The 17,272-nt window shown below is 44.6% G+C and overlaps 19 protein-coding genes across 19 annotated transcripts; 3 read left to right on the forward strand and 16 right to left on the reverse strand.

Annotated features, from left to right (window-relative positions):
- Window positions 1-7: 7 nt before the first annotated feature.
- On the reverse strand, window positions 8-277 carry VICG_01610 (uncharacterized protein; the record flags this gene model as incomplete). The annotated part of the gene is made up of 1 exon (XM_007604993.1): window positions 8-277. One exon carries the CDS (start codon window positions 275-277, stop codon window positions 8-10), a length of 270 nt encoding a protein of 89 aa, XP_007605055.1.
- A 141-nt stretch (window positions 278-418) lies between these two features.
- Window positions 419-1,243, reverse strand: VICG_01611 (uncharacterized protein; the record flags this gene model as incomplete). Its single annotated transcript, XM_007604994.1, has 1 exon — window positions 419-1,243. One exon carries the CDS (start codon window positions 1,241-1,243, stop codon window positions 419-421), a length of 825 nt encoding a protein of 274 aa, XP_007605056.1.
- A 232-nt stretch (window positions 1,244-1,475) lies between these two features.
- Window positions 1,476-2,300, reverse strand: VICG_01612 (uncharacterized protein; the record flags this gene model as incomplete). The annotated part of the gene is made up of 1 exon (XM_007604995.1): window positions 1,476-2,300. One exon carries the CDS (start codon window positions 2,298-2,300, stop codon window positions 1,476-1,478), a length of 825 nt encoding a protein of 274 aa, XP_007605057.1.
- Window positions 2,279-2,731, reverse strand: VICG_01613 (uncharacterized protein; the record flags this gene model as incomplete). Its single annotated transcript, XM_007604996.1, has 1 exon — window positions 2,279-2,731. The coding sequence occupies one exon, from the start codon at window positions 2,729-2,731 to the stop codon at window positions 2,279-2,281; it is 453 nt and encodes a 150-aa protein (XP_007605058.1).
- Window positions 2,732-2,763: 32 nt separating this feature from the next.
- VICG_01614 (uncharacterized protein) lies at window positions 2,764-3,348 on the reverse strand (the record flags this gene model as incomplete). Its single annotated transcript, XM_007604997.1, has 1 exon — window positions 2,764-3,348. The coding sequence occupies one exon, from the start codon at window positions 3,346-3,348 to the stop codon at window positions 2,764-2,766; it is 585 nt and encodes a 194-aa protein (XP_007605059.1).
- A 797-nt stretch (window positions 3,349-4,145) lies between these two features.
- VICG_01615 (uncharacterized protein) lies at window positions 4,146-5,348 on the reverse strand (the record flags this gene model as incomplete). The annotated part of the gene is made up of 1 exon (XM_007604998.1): window positions 4,146-5,348. One exon carries the CDS (start codon window positions 5,346-5,348, stop codon window positions 4,146-4,148), a length of 1,203 nt encoding a protein of 400 aa, XP_007605060.1.
- A 138-nt stretch (window positions 5,349-5,486) lies between these two features.
- VICG_01616 (uncharacterized protein) lies at window positions 5,487-6,002 on the reverse strand (the record flags this gene model as incomplete). Its single annotated transcript, XM_007604999.1, has 1 exon — window positions 5,487-6,002. The coding sequence occupies one exon, from the start codon at window positions 6,000-6,002 to the stop codon at window positions 5,487-5,489; it is 516 nt and encodes a 171-aa protein (XP_007605061.1).
- A 389-nt stretch (window positions 6,003-6,391) lies between these two features.
- On the reverse strand, window positions 6,392-7,042 carry VICG_01617 (uncharacterized protein; the record flags this gene model as incomplete). The annotated part of the gene is made up of 1 exon (XM_007605000.1): window positions 6,392-7,042. One exon carries the CDS (start codon window positions 7,040-7,042, stop codon window positions 6,392-6,394), a length of 651 nt encoding a protein of 216 aa, XP_007605062.1.
- Window positions 7,043-7,368: 326 nt separating this feature from the next.
- On the reverse strand, window positions 7,369-7,890 carry VICG_01618 (uncharacterized protein; the record flags this gene model as incomplete). The annotated part of the gene is made up of 1 exon (XM_007605001.1): window positions 7,369-7,890. One exon carries the CDS (start codon window positions 7,888-7,890, stop codon window positions 7,369-7,371), a length of 522 nt encoding a protein of 173 aa, XP_007605063.1.
- Window positions 7,891-8,001: 111 nt separating this feature from the next.
- VICG_01619 (uncharacterized protein) lies at window positions 8,002-9,030 on the reverse strand (the record flags this gene model as incomplete). The annotated part of the gene is made up of 1 exon (XM_007605002.1): window positions 8,002-9,030. A coding segment is annotated over one exon (1,029 nt), but the record flags the coding sequence as incomplete, so codon positions are not given.
- A 13-nt stretch (window positions 9,031-9,043) lies between these two features.
- VICG_01620 (uncharacterized protein) lies at window positions 9,044-9,577 on the reverse strand (the record flags this gene model as incomplete). The annotated part of the gene is made up of 1 exon (XM_007605003.1): window positions 9,044-9,577. One exon carries the CDS (start codon window positions 9,575-9,577, stop codon window positions 9,044-9,046), a length of 534 nt encoding a protein of 177 aa, XP_007605065.1.
- A 657-nt stretch (window positions 9,578-10,234) lies between these two features.
- Window positions 10,235-10,939, reverse strand: VICG_01621 (uncharacterized protein; the record flags this gene model as incomplete). The annotated part of the gene is made up of 1 exon (XM_007605004.1): window positions 10,235-10,939. One exon carries the CDS (start codon window positions 10,937-10,939, stop codon window positions 10,235-10,237), a length of 705 nt encoding a protein of 234 aa, XP_007605066.1.
- Window positions 10,940-11,122: 183 nt separating this feature from the next.
- VICG_01622 (uncharacterized protein) lies at window positions 11,123-12,541 on the reverse strand (the record flags this gene model as incomplete). Its single annotated transcript, XM_007605005.1, has 1 exon — window positions 11,123-12,541. One exon carries the CDS (start codon window positions 12,539-12,541, stop codon window positions 11,123-11,125), a length of 1,419 nt encoding a protein of 472 aa, XP_007605067.1.
- A 619-nt stretch (window positions 12,542-13,160) lies between these two features.
- Window positions 13,161-13,766, forward strand: VICG_01623 (uncharacterized protein; the record flags this gene model as incomplete). The annotated part of the gene is made up of 1 exon (XM_007605006.1): window positions 13,161-13,766. The coding sequence occupies one exon, from the start codon at window positions 13,161-13,163 to the stop codon at window positions 13,764-13,766; it is 606 nt and encodes a 201-aa protein (XP_007605068.1).
- Window positions 13,767-13,882: 116 nt separating this feature from the next.
- Window positions 13,883-14,380, reverse strand: VICG_01624 (uncharacterized protein; the record flags this gene model as incomplete). Its single annotated transcript, XM_007605007.1, has 1 exon — window positions 13,883-14,380. One exon carries the CDS (start codon window positions 14,378-14,380, stop codon window positions 13,883-13,885), a length of 498 nt encoding a protein of 165 aa, XP_007605069.1.
- A 157-nt stretch (window positions 14,381-14,537) lies between these two features.
- VICG_01625 (uncharacterized protein) lies at window positions 14,538-15,065 on the forward strand (the record flags this gene model as incomplete). Its single annotated transcript, XM_007605008.1, has 1 exon — window positions 14,538-15,065. One exon carries the CDS (start codon window positions 14,538-14,540, stop codon window positions 15,063-15,065), a length of 528 nt encoding a protein of 175 aa, XP_007605070.1.
- Window positions 15,066-15,237: 172 nt separating this feature from the next.
- On the reverse strand, window positions 15,238-16,089 carry VICG_01626 (uncharacterized protein; the record flags this gene model as incomplete). Its single annotated transcript, XM_007605009.1, has 1 exon — window positions 15,238-16,089. One exon carries the CDS (start codon window positions 16,087-16,089, stop codon window positions 15,238-15,240), a length of 852 nt encoding a protein of 283 aa, XP_007605071.1.
- A 178-nt stretch (window positions 16,090-16,267) lies between these two features.
- Window positions 16,268-16,642, reverse strand: VICG_01627 (uncharacterized protein; the record flags this gene model as incomplete). The annotated part of the gene is made up of 1 exon (XM_007605010.1): window positions 16,268-16,642. One exon carries the CDS (start codon window positions 16,640-16,642, stop codon window positions 16,268-16,270), a length of 375 nt encoding a protein of 124 aa, XP_007605072.1.
- A 158-nt stretch (window positions 16,643-16,800) lies between these two features.
- On the forward strand, window positions 16,801-17,223 carry VICG_01628 (uncharacterized protein; the record flags this gene model as incomplete). The annotated part of the gene is made up of 1 exon (XM_007605011.1): window positions 16,801-17,223. One exon carries the CDS (start codon window positions 16,801-16,803, stop codon window positions 17,221-17,223), a length of 423 nt encoding a protein of 140 aa, XP_007605073.1.
- Between the last annotated feature and the right edge of the window lie 49 nt (window positions 17,224-17,272).

Below are 17,272 nucleotides of genomic sequence, written 5' to 3' on the forward strand. Positions count from 1 at the left end.
AGTCCCGTTACCCGTATTTTGCAATATCTTTCTCGCCATACACCACCTGCACAAGCAACGAACACGAGCTGCATCGTGCTATTGTCTCTCCCGTCCTTAGATCATCGAGAGAAATCACAAACACGTCTCCACACGGGCAGGGGTATGTAAAAAGCTCCAGCTCCTTGTTGTACGCAAAATCTACAATGTCTACTTGGTCGTAGAATGCCAGAAAGTCGTCGCCACTCTTCATCTCGCTTTTGAAATAAGCCTCATACTCAAACTTGAACTCCGGCATGTCTGCTTTGGGGTAAAAAAGAAGAAATGGCTGAAGCCTGTTTGTGAGTGCAGACGTGCACACAGAACCGGCCTGTGGGCACTCTACACTCCCAAATTAAACAAGTACCAAACACCCAAAGATCAAATATCTAAAATTTATTTATGATTCGTAGCTCAGTCCTATTCCATACTCAAAGTCCTCCCAGTCGTACGAGGATGAAAACTCGATCCTCAGGTTCTCGGACAGCGACTCGCTCCAGTCAAAGTATACGTTCCTGCTTGAGTCTATTGAACACCTGACATCGCTTCTGTAGTTCCTTATTCTCATGCCTGCCGCATATGAAAGGCTACTCGGAGACCTCTTTATCTCTCCCCCGAGCTCCAAAAACTCCAATACCTTGTGGTAGAAGCTCAGTGCCAGCGTGTTGAATCTCTGGATGTTTGCACAGTAGACGCTGTCTTTGCCTTCGATTCGTGATGAGAAGCTGATTCCAAGCTCGTTGCTCAGCCCGACGACCTCAAATCCGCAGTCCAGGAATCCCAGAGACACAAAATACGTCACAATATAGACGAGGTTTGATGCATCAAATGTAGGACTGATCAGCTTGAGGGCAACATTGTAAAATCTCGAGTTTAGCACTGCTTCAAATTGATTGAAAATCTCCTTCTTGTGCGATATTATCGAGTGGAACTTGCTCACAAGGGGTCCTGTGAGCAGTGAGGACTTCAGCTGGTAGTTCCTGTTGCTGTCGAACGAAAACTGGAAGACGCTGTTTCTTGAGCTGAGCGTCAGGAAAGTTTGGTTTGTGCTGTTGGTCCTTATGTTTGAGATCTGGCAGAATGGCAGGACAGTCTTGGATATTTCGGCCCTGAGTCCCGAGAACATGTTTGGCGTTATTATTTGAAGTGCTTCGCGGTTGTATGTGTCATAGGTTGTTTTAATCGGTGCAGTCCTAAATCTCCAAAGCTTTGAGAAGAGTCCCATGTGGGTATGGGACGACGAGAAAAGGCATTTTCAAAAGCAGTACATCAACAAATGATGGGTTGTGTGACACAAAACTAGCATGTTTTTTGCTACTGAGTGAGTGCAGCAGCAATTTGCTGGCACCCAATATCTCATATGTGCTTGGCTAGCTACTCGCCATCACACTACAGTACAGAAGTTGGGACTGGGCATTTAATTAAAAGAAAGCCACAGTGGGCCTTGCCGATCTTATTCACAGGTATTTCTCTACCTCCAAATTTTTCAGGAAATCTGTAAACTCGCACTCCCCGTAATTCTTCGATATTTGGTCGATCAAGTCCGTCACACAGCTCCTGACCTGCCGATCATATTCTGACGCGATGATGTGGTCCTTGTATTCAATTTGTAAATACTCCAGGCATATGTCAATCATTCTCGCCCAAATCGAGAACACCTCATCATTCGTAATATAAAACCTGTTCAAAAGCTCCGAAACAATGGCCGAAAAGCGCTCTGGAAATCCATCAACAGAAAAGCCATGCAGCTCACTGGAGGAATGCCCAGGCTCCTCCACACGCCTGCCTGCTTCTTCAATGTACTTTTCGCTGAAGAACTCTGACAGAAAGCCAAGGTTCTCGCTCTTAATCTTCATAAAGACCAGGTAGAGAACCCTTGTAAAGTTGTAGCTCCTGGCCCTCTGCAGGTAGTGTATTGAAGAGGATATCGAAAACAGAAACCTGAACAGTATCTCCATTTCAAAACAGCTTTTCCTGGGAACGAAGTACTGAAGAAGACCGTCCTTAAATGAAATGCCTATCCTTTGGATGTTAATCAAAAACTGGTTTTCATGTGCCATTCTCTGAAATTTCAAGAGCTTCATAACATACTCTCCCAGTGAGCTGTCGCACTGCTCAAAAGCAATAAACTCGGCGTTTTCAAAGACCCTGTGTCCTATCTTGGTTCTTCCCTTGAAGCGGCCAGAGCTCTCCGTGCCAAAACCCTCAGCGCCGGTCTTAGAAAACATACCCTCTCTGTAATACTCATTCAGCTCACGAATCACTGGGCCGTCTCCAAACAAACTGCGTTCAAAAGTGCAAAAAGATTGCCAAAGAAGCAGCCATTCTGCATCAGGACAACATCCTGGATAAGCTTCAGCTCAATCACAAGCTGGCTGGCCATTAGACCGCTAAGTATTGACGACAGCTCAGTCCGCCGCGGCGTAATATCGCCCCTGTAGCTGACAGGCTGAAGACGCTCTGGATCATCAAAGTGCACACTCTCCATTCTCGAGCATAGATTGTCTTTGGACTGGACAGTCTCCTCCCTTGTCAAATTGACTGGGCTGCCCTCGTTCTCGCACTTTAGAGTGTCGGAAGTGTGGCACTGTGTCTCCTGTAGCCCAAGTCTCTTAATCGGTGATTTTGGTGGCAGCTTCCTTTTGATAGCGTAGCTGCTGGTGAAATTGCTGCCAGCTGATGCGTCATCAATTATTTCAATCCCAAACAGCATTCTAATGAAGAACACCGCCTTTCCTGCCGTTTCTATGCCCTCCAGCTGCACCTTCCCAAGTTAATTGCCTTGATCTTAAACATGTCTTTCCAGTGGGATGTCGTGAACTCCTCGGGTATCCTGACCTCAACCAGGGCTGTGGGGTCTGCCTGGTTAATCCACCTGTTAATGCAGCTCATGATTTCTGCTGTTTCCTGGCTCTGAAAGCCCCTAAGAACATCAATACTGACATCCGCCAGGTTTTTCCTATTTGCTGAGAACGGAAAATCACTGGGATTCTTAAGCGCCACGTTGTATATCCTGTCTAAATCCCTGAACAACTGGAACTCCTCCTGCAGACTTACAAATAGCTCCTCGGTGCTCTCGACCTTGTTCTTCAGGCCTGAAAGCTTCTTCAGATAGCTTTGTACGAAGCCGTCGAATGGCTCAACCTTGTAGAACTCCCTAATTTTGAAAATGAGAAACTCAAAAGGCAAGAAGCAGCTCAAGTCATACGAGGTGCAGCTGATGGATGGTGGGTTGTCGGCCAGAAAAGTGCTGGAGGTGTCAAAGCCCGACAGAAGATAGAATAGGTCCTCCATGAGTGCCTTTCTCTGAAGTCTTTGGACTTGGTCCATTTGGGGCAAAGGAGGACAAAGGTAGAAACTGCAAACGGTATGCAGGTCTGTTGGCGCTGCTTGTCCTCGGATCGAGAAGCGATGCTGTGCTGTGCGATACCATAGTAAAATCCACTGCTTGGAATGCGAGGATAGCTGTCTGCATCTCTACATTTAATATGTGGCTTTTCTACAGTATAACTATTGCTGTCAGATTGTATTGAATGTTTGTTGATGGAAGTGAATGATATCTCGCGAAGAACAAAGACAAAGTAAGCTTAGTTGAATGCTTGCAACAGCTGCACTCCAAAGCATCCAAAGCCATGTGTTTGAAAACTGGGTGCTTTGCATTTTATCCCTCTTCCAGTCTTGTTTACATCTGTCTAATTAATTTACTTTAAGATCTGTGTTTATATATTTCTCCAACTTTTTACCCATGGACAATCAGCTTTTCCAAGAGTGCACGACAAAGCTTTATCAGATAGGAGAAGACATCCAGAATGTTTTGGGAAGTTTGGACAATGGCGACGAGGCAAGCCTGTGGAAGGTTAAGGAGGCCTTGGAGTTTATTCACAACACTATTAATCGACTTTGATGGGACTCTCGACATATGTCATCTTTGACATCTCGTTGTACACTCAAAGGATAGGATGCAGCATAATTAAATTGATGGATGTATTATGGTGTTTATGTCTAGTTTAATGTTTTGATTGTGTTTGTGACACTTTGATATCAGTGTCATCAGTATTTGAGAGGAGAGTGTGCGGGCTCTGGCGTCTAATCAAATAAAAAACAAACAGCATGGTGTTAAGTTGAATTTAATTAGCTGTGGTCTTGCAGTGGCTTGTTTGCATTCCAAGTATCTTTGGCAGTGCCACGAAGCTGAGGAAAAGATAGGCCAGATTCAAAGCATTACCTGCAACGTATGTCATGCTGCTGAGATCAAAGTACAGCTTGAAGAGTAGAACAAGAAGGTTGCTGAACAGAAAAACATGAAGTATATTCTGACTACAAAGCTTGAAAAACCCAGTGTTGTTAATCAAGTATGGGCAGTGGTGTGCTGCCTTCATAAAGAGCCAAATAAAGGTGAACTGGATAAACAGGACCCAGGACAGATACGCAAGATTGCACAGCCTTCTTGAAGCGCACGAGTATGTTCTTGCAACCACATACACTGCGGTGTTTATGCACCAGAGCATACTAAGATTCGCAGTGGCTTTCTTCAGGTTTCGTTCCAGAATTAAGCTTCCTATGTGGTTGAGTATTAGGAAAAACCCCAGAAAGGGAACAAGAGAACAAAGACCCTCCTTGTTTTGGAGGAGCATATTGGACCTTTCGGCTCTGAAGATCAGGTCTGAAACCTGCGGAGAGGCAAGCTCATATCCAATGACCAGTGCTATTCCCAGCAGAAGCTTTGAACACGAGTTGTTTAGCAGAAGACTGGACAGAATATACAGAAAATTAACTGCAGAGAGTGTAAAATAGAAGTTCCAATGTATGCCATACTCTTTCGGATTGACGTGGAGGTTGAATGCGCCTATTGCAAGCAGCCTCAGCAGTCCCAACAGAAAGAGCAGCACTGTGCTTCTTATCATCTTTCTTCTCGCTATTCTGCATGAAGTAACACCGCCGTTGAACATGAAGCACCCCACACCCAAGTCCATCAGCCCTATTGAGTATCCGTCATTCTTGGAAAACCTTGAGTCCCAAAAATCAAAATCGCACAGAAAAATGCAAATGGTGGTCTGGGTGATGGTTATAAACCGGGCCAAGTCAAAGAAGAGTCTGGGCTCTATGTTCTTTTTGACATTCTGGCTTCCAGCTCCCAAGGATTTAATCAGAACTATCAAGGCCAGACAAACAACCAGGTACGGAATGAGAGACGGAATCAAAATAGAGATGTACTGCGAAACGATAAGGATTGCAAACTGATACAGCATGCGCCCAGAGTATTGGGAGAAGGCCAGCATGCAGAGAACGGGAATAGAAATTACAGCCAGCTGCTCGACTTCCCTTAGCATTATTGGGACCGCCAAATAGCAAACAAAAGTAAATATCAGCAGGCTGCACAAAGACCGCCCAAGTAATAAAGGCGAGGCGTATTCTTTGGCACAAAGGTGGGACCAGCACCGATAGCAATCAACAGCTGGAGATCAGGGCTAATATTTTAACGATATGATTGTCTGTTTGCACTCTAGCACTGATTCGTAAGTACACTCCTTGGCACTCAAGGGACAGTGCAATGTCTGTGCCACTGTGGAGCACGCAAGTAGCGAGCATATGAGCTTCAGGGCAAATCCTAAAACGAAAAGTAGAGAGAAGACACCCAGGCTGGGAAACACTGCCATCAGACAAACTGACAGAACAATGCAGAGAAATTCGGAAATAAGAAAAACACAGAGCAATGCGCTGTCCTTTTGTGTGTCCCAGAAAGGTATCCATCCAGCACTATCCAACAGTAGCTGGGACAGAACGATAGACAGATAGAGCAATGCATGCGACATCCAAACAAGTATAATCAACGCGATGTGGTTGAATATGAATGTCTGGGGATTTTGGTATGACAGCAGCGTTCTAAGGCAGAAACAATCCAGAACAAAGAGTAATGCAATGCAAAAGTAGGCAAACCCTCGGTAAAGCTTGCTGTGCTGTAGGAAAAGTCGGTGCCTGTGCATCTTCTCATAAAATAAACAAAACACCAGAACGAATAGAGAATAATACTGCCTGAAACTGCGAGTGCAATCTTATTTAGGCATGCTGGCACGACGCTGTTCCATGCACCTTCCGTTAGGTAGGTACTGGTAAAGAACCTGTATCTTACAAACTGACTTAGTGCCGCCAGCGCCTCGTCTTTCTTAGCCATCGGGGAAAATTTTTGTGCACCAGTTTGGCACTATTCAAAAGACGTGCTTGTGCAGATAATGAACAGAAAGACGCGTTTGCTGTGCCATGGCTATATGCTCATAATAATATTGGCATTCAAGCACATGTCCTCAGCTGCTTTTGAGCCAACAGCATGAAATTTTATACAAATACACACAAACAGTACAGAACTAGTAGAAAATTATAGTTTAATACCATACTTCGTCTCATACTCGGCTTTCTCTGCAAGCAGGGCCTTCTTCTTGGCCTCCTTCTCAGCTCTACGTTTTGCGATCTTCTGCTTCCTCTCCTCAGACACAACGCCTGTGATCTTTATCTTGGGCAACACTGCATTCTCGTCATTTTCCCTGATAATCCTATGGATATAAGAGACCGTGTCCTCCTCCTCTGGAATCCCAAACATGGCCCTGAGCTTCCTGTCTCTTCTTGGAAGATGCGTCTTCTCCTTTACAACATCTGTAAGCCCCTCGACTGTCTTGCCCTCTGCTGGCCTGACAAGGACGACATTCAGCACAAGTATCTCATTCGAAACAATCGATCCCCGAACCGTCTTTCTTCGCCTAACACCACGTCTTCTGCACCGGTATCCAACATCTCCCTTCGAAAGCAGCAGCCTTATTCTCTTGGTTGTGGCCTGGGCCGCTGTCATTGGGACTCCCTGGTAGTCGTTCCCACCAACAATCTGGACGACCGAGCCTGCAAGCTCCGGCGAAATCAGTGCACCGTCGAACTGGTCGTTGATTTTCTTGCCGTAGAGCCTCTGCTCTTCCTTGGTCTTGATTTCAAAGCTCTTTTGGCTGGCATTGGTAGGATAAGCAATGTTTATCTTCATTGCAGGGGAACGTTCCAAAAATTTTTTAAAATTTTCTGCACAGAGAAAGGAAGACATCTGTGCAAAGACAAGCTGCTGATGTCTGTTGGAATCGCAGGCTTTCAAACACCATGGTGCTTCCAAACTACTTTATTGATGCTAAATTATCATCGATTCATTGTACATGGCCTCAACTGCAGAGCTCTCAATTGCCTTCATCTTCTTTTCAAGGTCCTGGAATACTTTGTCGGAGTTGCGCTGTAGAAACGCCTCAAGGGTCTCAAAGGCACAGACGTTGGATTTGTCGCTGCTTAGGAGATAGCTGATCACAGATCTTTGCTCCTCCTTCAAGACTGCACGCTCTTGATGTATAGGTCAGCCTGCTCAATATAATCACCATTCAAATACCTGATGAAGAACTGTGCAAGCTTTAGGTCCATCCCCTTACTGATCGACTGCACCTTTCCATCGCACTCATGTCTCAGGTTGCCTGATCCGCATCTCATGCACAGAAACAGATCCTGGTCCGTAACGTTAAGCTGTATGAATTTTCTGTTCAGGTACTCGGCTATCTCAGGAGAAATCTGGGACATCTTTGCTGATGGCTTGATCTGGCTCAACGCCTTTCTGCCGCTCAGGTACTTTAGTCTGAAAATGGGGCACGCATTTTGGTTGCAGCTCAAGTGCTCAAGCAGCGGAGTCATGGAAAGCTCCCACTGCTCAAACCTTGTGTTGCAGAACACACAGCACGACGAACGGGTTGTGCTGTCGGTCGAATACTGCCCCATGATTGCCAGGCGTTTTGTGAATGTCTCATAGTCAGCCGGCCACTTCTCAAAGCTTCTGAGTCTGTCCTGGTATGTGTGCATGGGCCTGCACGACAAGCATGACAAATACTGAAGCCAAAACAAATCCTGGCAAATAAACTCGTAAAAACACCACACCAAACGGCTATGCAAAGTCGTACTTGCAGAAAATATTTAATTTTTCTTCATGAAACTGAGAAGCTTGGACGTAGATGCATCTGGATTGGTTGGTGCCTCTCCACTAAGCTCTCCCATTAGCTCCTTCGTCAAGGCCTTGCCAAGCTCAACTCCAAACTGGTCAAACGAATTTATGTTGAAATATGTTCCCACTACAAATATCTTGTGCTCATAGACCGCAAGAACTGCCCCAAGTACTTCTGGTGCTAGCTTTGAATACAGAATTGTCACACTCGGCTTATCGCCTGCAAAGTAATGATTGGCGTCTTCAGACTCTTTGCCAACAAGCATGCTTCTGCTTTGGGCAAGGCAGGATGTCGCCAGTAGCAGATGGTGGCGCTTGATCATGTCCATGTTTTCAACAACTGACCTGTCTGTTTCTTCTTCACTGATATTTTTGACGGGACACAGCAGCTCAAGATAGATGTTCTGCTCTCCTTGGTGGAGAAGCTGGAAAAACGAGTGCTGGACATCGGTGCCGACACCGCCCCAGATGATCATTTGCTTGCATCCGTGCTTGCCATTGGATTCCATTTCTGCCTGCTGTAGATACTTGTACAGCAGCTCAAGGTAGCTGTCATAGCATACCAGACACTTGTTGTTGAATCCTCGGGAAATGTAAAATAGCTCATTGACGGCCATTCTGAAAGAGACTGAGTCCAACTTGCGGGTAAAGAAGTTCTTGTCTGCCTGCGAGGCTCCCTTAAGCAGCCCAGCGTAGTTGTCGAACCCAATGTAAAGACTAATCGAAAGCCCGACAGCCGACCAAAGAGAGTACCGCCCTCCAACAAAGTCCCACATTTTAAATACCGTTTGGATGCCGTATTTGGATGTTTCAGGAACGTTGGAGCTGACAGCTACAAAGTGCTTGTTGCATATTTCCTCCTCACTGAACCTGCCATTCAGCCTGCTTTTCATAAGCCCCAATGCAAGCTTAAAGTTCTCCATGGTCTCAACCGTAGTAAACGTTTTGCTGACAACAATAAACAAGGTTCTTTCAACATCAATTTTCTTAAAAACCCTCACTGTGTCTGCTGGGTCAATGTTTGAAATGAAAAACACCTTTCTGCCCTTGGAATAGGCCTGCAAAGCATCTGTTACCATCCTGGGTCCCCAGGTCGCTTCCCCCTATTCCTATATTCACAATAGTGTCGAACGTCTTGCTCGTTACTCCCTCCATCCCATCAAAAGCCTCGGAAAATCGAGCGATCCTGGCCAGCTCTTCAATAATCTCTTCTTTCGCATTACTAATAACGTCACCTGAGGTTTTGGCCTTCTTGGCACTCTCCTCATTGCCCAAAATCTGCTCCACCTGCAGCAGCACCCTCTCATCCCTCAGGAGATAATGAAGAACCGGCCTGGACTCTGTCGTGTTGATGTTTCTGCCCTGCAGCATTCCCTCAATCTTCGACTCAAAGCCGTTGCTGAGGATCTTGCTTCTGATTTCTTCCTTGTCGTTCTCTGCAATGTGGCTCTTGCTGAAGTCGTAGTACAGAAATTCGCCGCCGGTGAGCTCCAGTGTTTCAGAGTTTTCCTCCACCCTCTCCTTCGTTAATTTCTCAAGAATTCTCATGGGGGTCTCTACTTAGAAGAATTTATGCATCATTCTCCGAAGATTGGTCAACAGCCAGCCAATCCAAAATAGTATATGGGAACCACACGAACAGCATAAAGAGAAGCATGGGCCATAGTGAAAACCGCCACTTTCCATCAGTAAACTATCTTGCGCAACGAGAACAGATGCAGGAATGTGCCTGGTTTTTCTCTCTAGCCTATCCGCCTGATTACATAGTAATTCCCCGACGGATTGGGCGCAGTAGTAAGGCCACTTGAGGAATCAAGACTACATGTACTCAGATCTTGGGACTGCGCTTTCGCAAGAACAAACCGGCATCCCTTCACCTCAAATGGAACATCCAGCACTATTTCTGGCGGCAGATCCTCTCTTCTCATCCATTTTGGTGCTTGAACTATGTCGAATGTGCTGCTCTGTCGATCCTCCTCGCATCTTTCGTCCATTTTACGGTAAATTTTTGCGTAGCAGCAAAAGCACGTGGTGACCCTCACAAGATACGCTCAACTCATGTGGCAAAGGACCATGCACGTATGTCAAGTCTGCTTACAATCCCTAACAACAATCCTTTAATGACAAATTAAATATATTTAAATCCAAGTCTCCAGCCATGAAAGGCACGCAACCTTGGCAACCACCCCAGGAAGCCAGAAGCGTTTAGCAGAATATCTCCGATAGTAGGAAATACTCGCCTTTCTTCACCACAATCCCAGAATACACCATGCTCTTCAGTGTTCTGTGGACACTCTCCACCGCGCCATTCACCGTTTCAATCTCGTGTATTGTTTTTTTTCCACCTTTTAATAGCCCGAATATCTTGTGTGAAATGGTAGCTTTGCTTTTATACAGCTCATTGTTCTCTAAGCTAGACCTTATAGCTTCGAAGATCCTGGGTCTAAAGCTCAGCTCCACCCCTCTCGCAATTGACCCATCATCCACGTCCCTCTTTCTAAGCTTCCTCTCGATTTGTATGTACCTCTCGATCATCCTGTCCAGTTGGCTTTCAGCAGCTGGCGCATTTTTGGCCCCAAATGCATCTACAATCTCTTTTGGAAGCTCCCTGTCTCTAGTCGGAGATTCTCCGTCGACAACCTTAATCTCCAAATTTCTGAAGAGTCTCATTTTGAATATAAATTGCTCCAAGTTTTTCACCACGAAGTATGCATCCATCCCTGCCAGGTATAGCTGCTTAAATATCCTTACTGTCACCTTGCCGTCGACGAACACGAGCTGTATGGGCTCTGAAAGATCGACATTCCTCTCCTTTGCATCATCCGAAACGACTGTTCTGTCTGGTAGAATCGTGTGCGATACAAAAATTTTCATAAGGGAGATAAAAGTGGTTCTGAATAGTGCTCTCATAAGATGCGCTCGCTCGCGTTCAAGCTCTATCTGGCAGTGCAACAAGATGGGCTACAAAAGTGGTAAAGCCCTGTGCAGCAATCAAAGACCAGCAATTGATGCCAGGCGCACCTGCCAATAAACGTGTTAAAATAAAGATAAACAACAGCTGCACTATCAAGATGTATTTAAAAAGTAAACCTTTTAATCAATTTCGCTAAGCTTCGCATACCTTGCATAGAAATAGTATGCTCCAATTCCGAAAACCACCAATACAAGAGTGTAGAGCACGAGATCATACCATTTCGTTCCACTAGAAGGTTCTTCTGCCTTTTCCACATCTTTGGCAATAACTGGTACATCTGTCTCTGGTGCAGCCTCTGCATCGTTGTCTGTTTCTGGGGTTTCTGGGACAACGACCAAGGCTGTGGGGCTAACATCAATATCTGTGGCCTTCTGGATGTAGTCGTGATATTCACCAGTAAGGAAGTGAATATCAGAATCGTCGTCTTCTACGAAAATTTTAGGTACTAATGATCCGAATGCATCCAGAAACCCACCTGCTGGGGCTTCCAGCTTCTTCATGAATTTATTGTGGAAGTGGGATTTGGAGACAGAGAAATAGACCATCTGCTTACTAAGTTCGAAATACCCGACGAAGTATGCTAAACGGAAAACGTAGTAATCGCCATTCTCGCGGGAAAAGACGTTTGGATAGCTATCCTTAATGAAATTAGTGATGACATCTCCAATAGACTTAGCCATTTCCATGAGATTGATGGCATTCAAAATAGCATTGCGATAATCGCTTACTGAAGAGGCAACAGGATTAGAAGAAAGCTTACCTAGGAGAGTTTCAGACTGCAACACAAAGTTCTCGATCTGGCTCTCAAGATTTTTAACACCTGCAGTAAGGGCATCCTTGTCAACTCCTGTTTTGGCAACAAACTTGATGTCTTCAGAATCAGCATCCTCCTGTCTAGTGTAAACCAATTCTATAGCACTGTTGGCCAAGTCCTTAACAGCCACTGCAGAGCTATGGATAGTTTGAAAATATGCTTGAAGAGTATCACTCTCAATGCTGCCTTGATACGTTTTCGTGAGACACAACAAAGCTCCAAAGTAGAAATTGAGAACGTGTTGAAGAACATCGGATTCAAACTCCGCTGGTATGGCTTCAATGGCCAAAAGCTCTGTCATCATGCTATCGGCAAGCAAGCACTTGCTAACATCACTGGTATTCAGTCCGGTTCTTAAAATATCCTTGGTCTTGCTTCCCAAAGTCTCTGGATTGAAAATGTCAAAAAAGAAACGTGAAAGGGCATTGTCCTTTGTGGCGGAATTTTTGGAAATGGAGTACTTCTCAAAATCGTTCGTGGCATCTTTAAGGGAGGGATTGATCACATTGTGGACAAAACTGTCAATCTGTGAGCTTTTCGAGCCTCCAAAGTTGTTTGTCTCAAGAAAGTCGTTGAATGCTTTGATCGAATTTGTGTATTCTTTTTGGATGTCATCAAAGCACGCTTTATTTCTGTCCTCTGCGTCGTCGACTACTGTGCTGGTTGCAAATGCACTCTTCAGACCTAAGAGCTGTATCAGTGCGCAATTCACTCGAAATATCATTGATGGGTAGGAAAGTCAAAAATTTTTATTTAAGCTGCAGTAAAGAAATTTTGAAGTAAAAATCAATTAAAAACAAGGAAGTGCATTTTACTGGCACTGTGAATTATTCCTAAAATTATCCCAGTTTTCTGTGGTGTTTAGCGCACCAGTCTTGTGCTTTGAACGTCTAGATTTTATTTTTTTGATTTTTTTCAAGATAAATCCAAGTGGGTTTTGAATAAAAAAATGACAGTAGATTGTTAATTAATAAAAAGCATCTTGGAACAGCAAGACACACTCTTTAATGCTCAGACAGCCACATCAGACCTGGCGTGATTGGAAAACCAACCAAGTTGTATCTGATTGCACAAGGCCGGGCCTGCTGTTTGGAGTGGCAAAGGGGACGAATGCTCTCCCTCATATACTTTAAAATTTTCACCATCAATAACTTGGTTGTGATAAAACATCTGTATTGATTTGCAGCTATGCCCAGCTGAATACTGGCTTGAGCTGAAAGAGAGCGTCTACAGCAGTTCACTTTGTCAACAAGAAGCTTTGGCCTTGAAGGCTGCTTTCTTGCAAACATCTGGCGACTTTTTGCTTTTAAAAATTTTACAAGTTAAAATTTTTATTTTAGCCCATGGCTTTAGGAAAGACCACCAAGAGAGTCAGGAAGGTAGAGCCGGTTGATCCGGAGGCGAGAGAGGCAGCCATCCAAAAGAAGATCTACAATTTGGCAAATGCCATCAAGATACCCCCTCCGATAAATCAGTTTAAGACACAGCTGCAGGGATCAGACCTCGACAGGCTCCTGGATATCCTGAGAAAGTACAGGCCAGAGACAAAGGACGAGAAGATCGTGCGCCTCCAGAAGACCAATCCCAAGGAGGGGCCAAGGCCCATCATCTTGAAATTTGGATTGAGACACGTTGTGGATCTCATTGAGCAGAAGAAGCTTGGTCTTGTTGTGGTTGCAGCCGATGTTGCACCAATTACACTGGTCATATCCATTCCAACACTCTGCAAGAAGTTCGGCATTCCCTATGCCATTGTTCCCAGCAAGAGTGTTCTTGGAAGTCTTGTGCATGTGAAGACCAGTGCTGTTGTTGGATTGGAAGGTGTCAAGCCCGAGGACCAGAAGGAGTTTGACGATATTGTTAGAATCTGCAATGCTCTCTTCATGAGCCAATATGAGAAGCACATGACAACTGTTGGTGGCCGCATTGCACAGAAAGCTGAGCTCTAAATAAATCTCTAATTTTAAGTGTGGAGCTTTTTGCACATTGTAAATAAAATTTTAATTGTTAATATTAAGGGCAGGCAGTTGGATCTTACTTGAGGCTTGCACAGCCTCGATGCGTTCTAGCAATAATGCACCACACCCACATATACACAATACACCTCACTTTTAAGAAGAAAGTCGGTAGCCAAGAAGTCAATTCCCAGCTCGCATGCAAATCCAAGGTCCATCAGAATGCCCTCTGCCTCCGACTCCCTAAAGCTGCAAGCCCCGCTACAAACCTTCAAAGATGCAGCAACGTTTCCATGTGGAATATAAACAAACGGCACGGGCGCCTTGACCAGCATCTTGAAGAAGTGGTCTTCATTTACACTGTCGCTTGTCGAGAAACTTCCAAGTCTGATGGGCGACATGGCAATGCCCTTAACATTGTTGACTTCAATCTCGCTTGCACAGTCCAGTTTGCAGTGCTTGAAAAACTCGTACATGTAAACTTCGTGAGCTTGCTTGTAGTACAGCACTTCTGACTCTGGGCTGCTTCTCACTTCCTCACTGTGCTTTATTAAGAGTTTTGGGAAGATGGTCTCTGGCAGAGTGTTCTTTTGGAAAAACTCGTCCATGAGCAGAGAAATACGGCGTCTTATATGGAGAGGACAAAGACCGTTTGGTACAAAAATCTATGGTGAGAAGTAAAGACAGATGGCTGTCAATGCCACAGATAAGACAATGCGGCTTTGTTAATGCAGCTGGAAATCCAGCCAAATGGAGTGAAGCTGCATGCTGACCCCTGCACTTGGTTTTCTAGCTTTATCTTGTGCCGTTGAGATGGCTCTTCTGCTTGGGTTTCTCTGTTCCGCCGTTAAATTTTTACTCTTTGCCGGACCGTGTACTCAAATGAAAGCCAAAGAATCGGTGCTAAGTCCGGTGGAGACAGCAGTCCAGGAACTGTCCAAGGCTACAAACGAGTGCAAAGTGGAGCTCCTAAGGCACTATCTGCTGAACTACATTCTTTATTTGGAGTTGCCAAGTGACGAAGCAGAAGACTCTCCAATCAAAGAAAAGCTGCTGAAGATTTCCGTGCTACTCGACAAAGTTAATTCCATGGAGAAGAATGCCGAGAAGGTGAGCGGGGACAGGACTGTTGATGAGAAAATGATGAAAAACAAGCCAAAAGCTTGCCATTTGAAGTCAAAAAATCCACGAAAAAAGTTCAAGATCAACTCTGAGAAGCTGAAAGAGAGAACAAAGGCAAAGGACGATTACAACATTGACACAAGAAATGGCAGATCGAGCAAGTTTGGCTGAACACAGCCCATTCCATTTTAATTGTCCGCTATAATTTGATTTTTCACTCTGCTGTGCTTAATTTGAATGCTTGCAAAGCGTGTCTGTGTTTGAGACTGGCCAAAACATTTAACACCTTTGTGTTCAAAAACTCGGCTTTTAGCCTAAAAAGACTACAAATAAATCATTTACTTTAAACTTCGTGGAACTCGTCCGCCGGGGCTATGAATCTGGCAACACCCTTTCTATAGGCTGGGTATTTCATTTTGCAGTCGGATGTGACACAAGCTTTGTGCATCTTGCTTTGCAACAGGTCATTATCTGTAAACCCAACTCTTTTTGCCATCAATAAATCTTTGTGAGCATTCGGATGATAGGATAGACAGTTGGGTGGCTCCTGGACTTTTGACGGAGATTCGAAGTGTGCATTTACTCTATACGGGCCCTTTCTGTGGGACAAATCATAGTGCTCTCCAATGATCCGGTTGTCAGTGCAGTAGACATGGCCAAATCCATTGGATGGAAAGTTGCATCGAATGTTCTTCACAATATCAGGATTGCTGTATTCTAAGAGATTCTCGTCGACCCTTGAGTCTTTGTACCCGGCTATTCTTTTTCCATACAGATTGCCCAAAGACGCGTCATATGCTCCAGTGCCGTATGAAGCGGTGACCACCTTAAAGTTTCTCATTCTATCCTTGAGCATCGCATCCTCGAGACTCACACCACTTTCAAGACTTGCGCCTAGTATTCTGTTGAGCCCACCTTTCATTACATACCCCTGGTCGCTTATTAGCCCACCACCACCAGTTAAGTTTCCATACTTATCGTATTCTGAGAACAGCGACTTGGATGTGTAGGCATTCCCGCCCGTGCCGTCTAAGAAATAATTTCGCATCGCTCCAGAACCTGCCCCTGAGACACACTCGACCTCGTGGTCTTTAAAAGCATCAATGAGATTGTCTGCATATCCGTTCTTCTGGATGTTTTGTAGAACCGAGTGACTGCTTATTGCAGATATTAGTGTCAATATTGCTAATGTCATATTCCGTTTGTGCTAATAATTTATTAAATATCCGTGGTTTAGCTGTCAGGTGCATGATTTGTGATACAAAGACTCCAAAACTGAAATGACTTTTAGCTCTCACACAGCTGTAACGGAAACCACAAATTAAACACTGCAAATCACTTCTCCAAAAACAACATCTAAAAATCAACTGCATTTATTGCGATCTTTCAGATCCAACTGAGGCGTAGTTTCCCTGAATTTGATACTTCTTTATCATAGAAAAGGTGACGGGGTCAACCATCACTTTCTCCACATCCAAAACACCGACCTTTGGAATGAACCTCTCCTTCATCTCCTTCTCAGCCTCGTGGGACTTGATGTAAATTCCCTTGACAACCCCCTTCTGGATTCTGTTGTAGAGCCGGGTCACATATCCCGCAATTTGGTTTCTAATCCTCTTGTTTTGTGTTATGGTGACATCTCTGACCACAGACAGGTTGTTCTCAAAGTCCTTGTTGACTCTGCTGAAATACATTTCGATGATGGAGCGGGACGCCCTCTTGACCGACTTTCCTCTGACTTTACCCATGGCTGTGGGCTAAAATTTTTTAAAAAATTTGCATCCAAGAAAGCAACTGAGCGGGCCCAAAGGCAAATCACCTGTGTGGATGGGCGATGTATTGTGGCTTTTAATTGCTAGATTAAGCGTACAGCCGAAGAGGTTGATCTTTCCAAAGTCTTGCCCCAATGTTCAATGGATTTGCAATTACCACTGCGATGAACAGAGAAGACAAAGCATTCCAAGAATTTACAACGAAAGTTGCTGGATTTGCAGCATCTCCAAAGAACGAGCTCACGAATCTTACTGATTTTACAGCCGCACTAAACTCAGAGCTGTCAAAATTGAGACATTGTCAAAACTTTATTCTCAAGGAGAAGTACAAGAGTATTTTGATGGTTGAAAATCAAACAGAATCCACCCCTTCGGAGATTTTCAGGTGGATGAGGGATAGGAAACTGTCCTTTCAAAACATTTCCAGGGTCATTCCACTGGACCTTGTCTTGAAGCTTGGCGAAGCAGACACTAGCATCAAGCCATTTGTCTGGAAAATAGGAAAGTGGGAAGCTTTAAAATTTTATTTGAGGGCAGGCTTTGTCCTAAAAGCCTAAAGACTGAGATGTTCAAAGTGATTCTGCCCTTGCTCGATTCTAAAGTAAA

The sequence above is a fragment of the Vittaforma corneae genome (assembly GCF_000231115.1).
Source record: "Vittaforma corneae ATCC 50505 unplaced genomic scaffold supercont1.16, whole genome shotgun sequence".
Lineage (NCBI taxonomy): Eukaryota > Fungi > Microsporidia > Nosematidae > Vittaforma > Vittaforma corneae.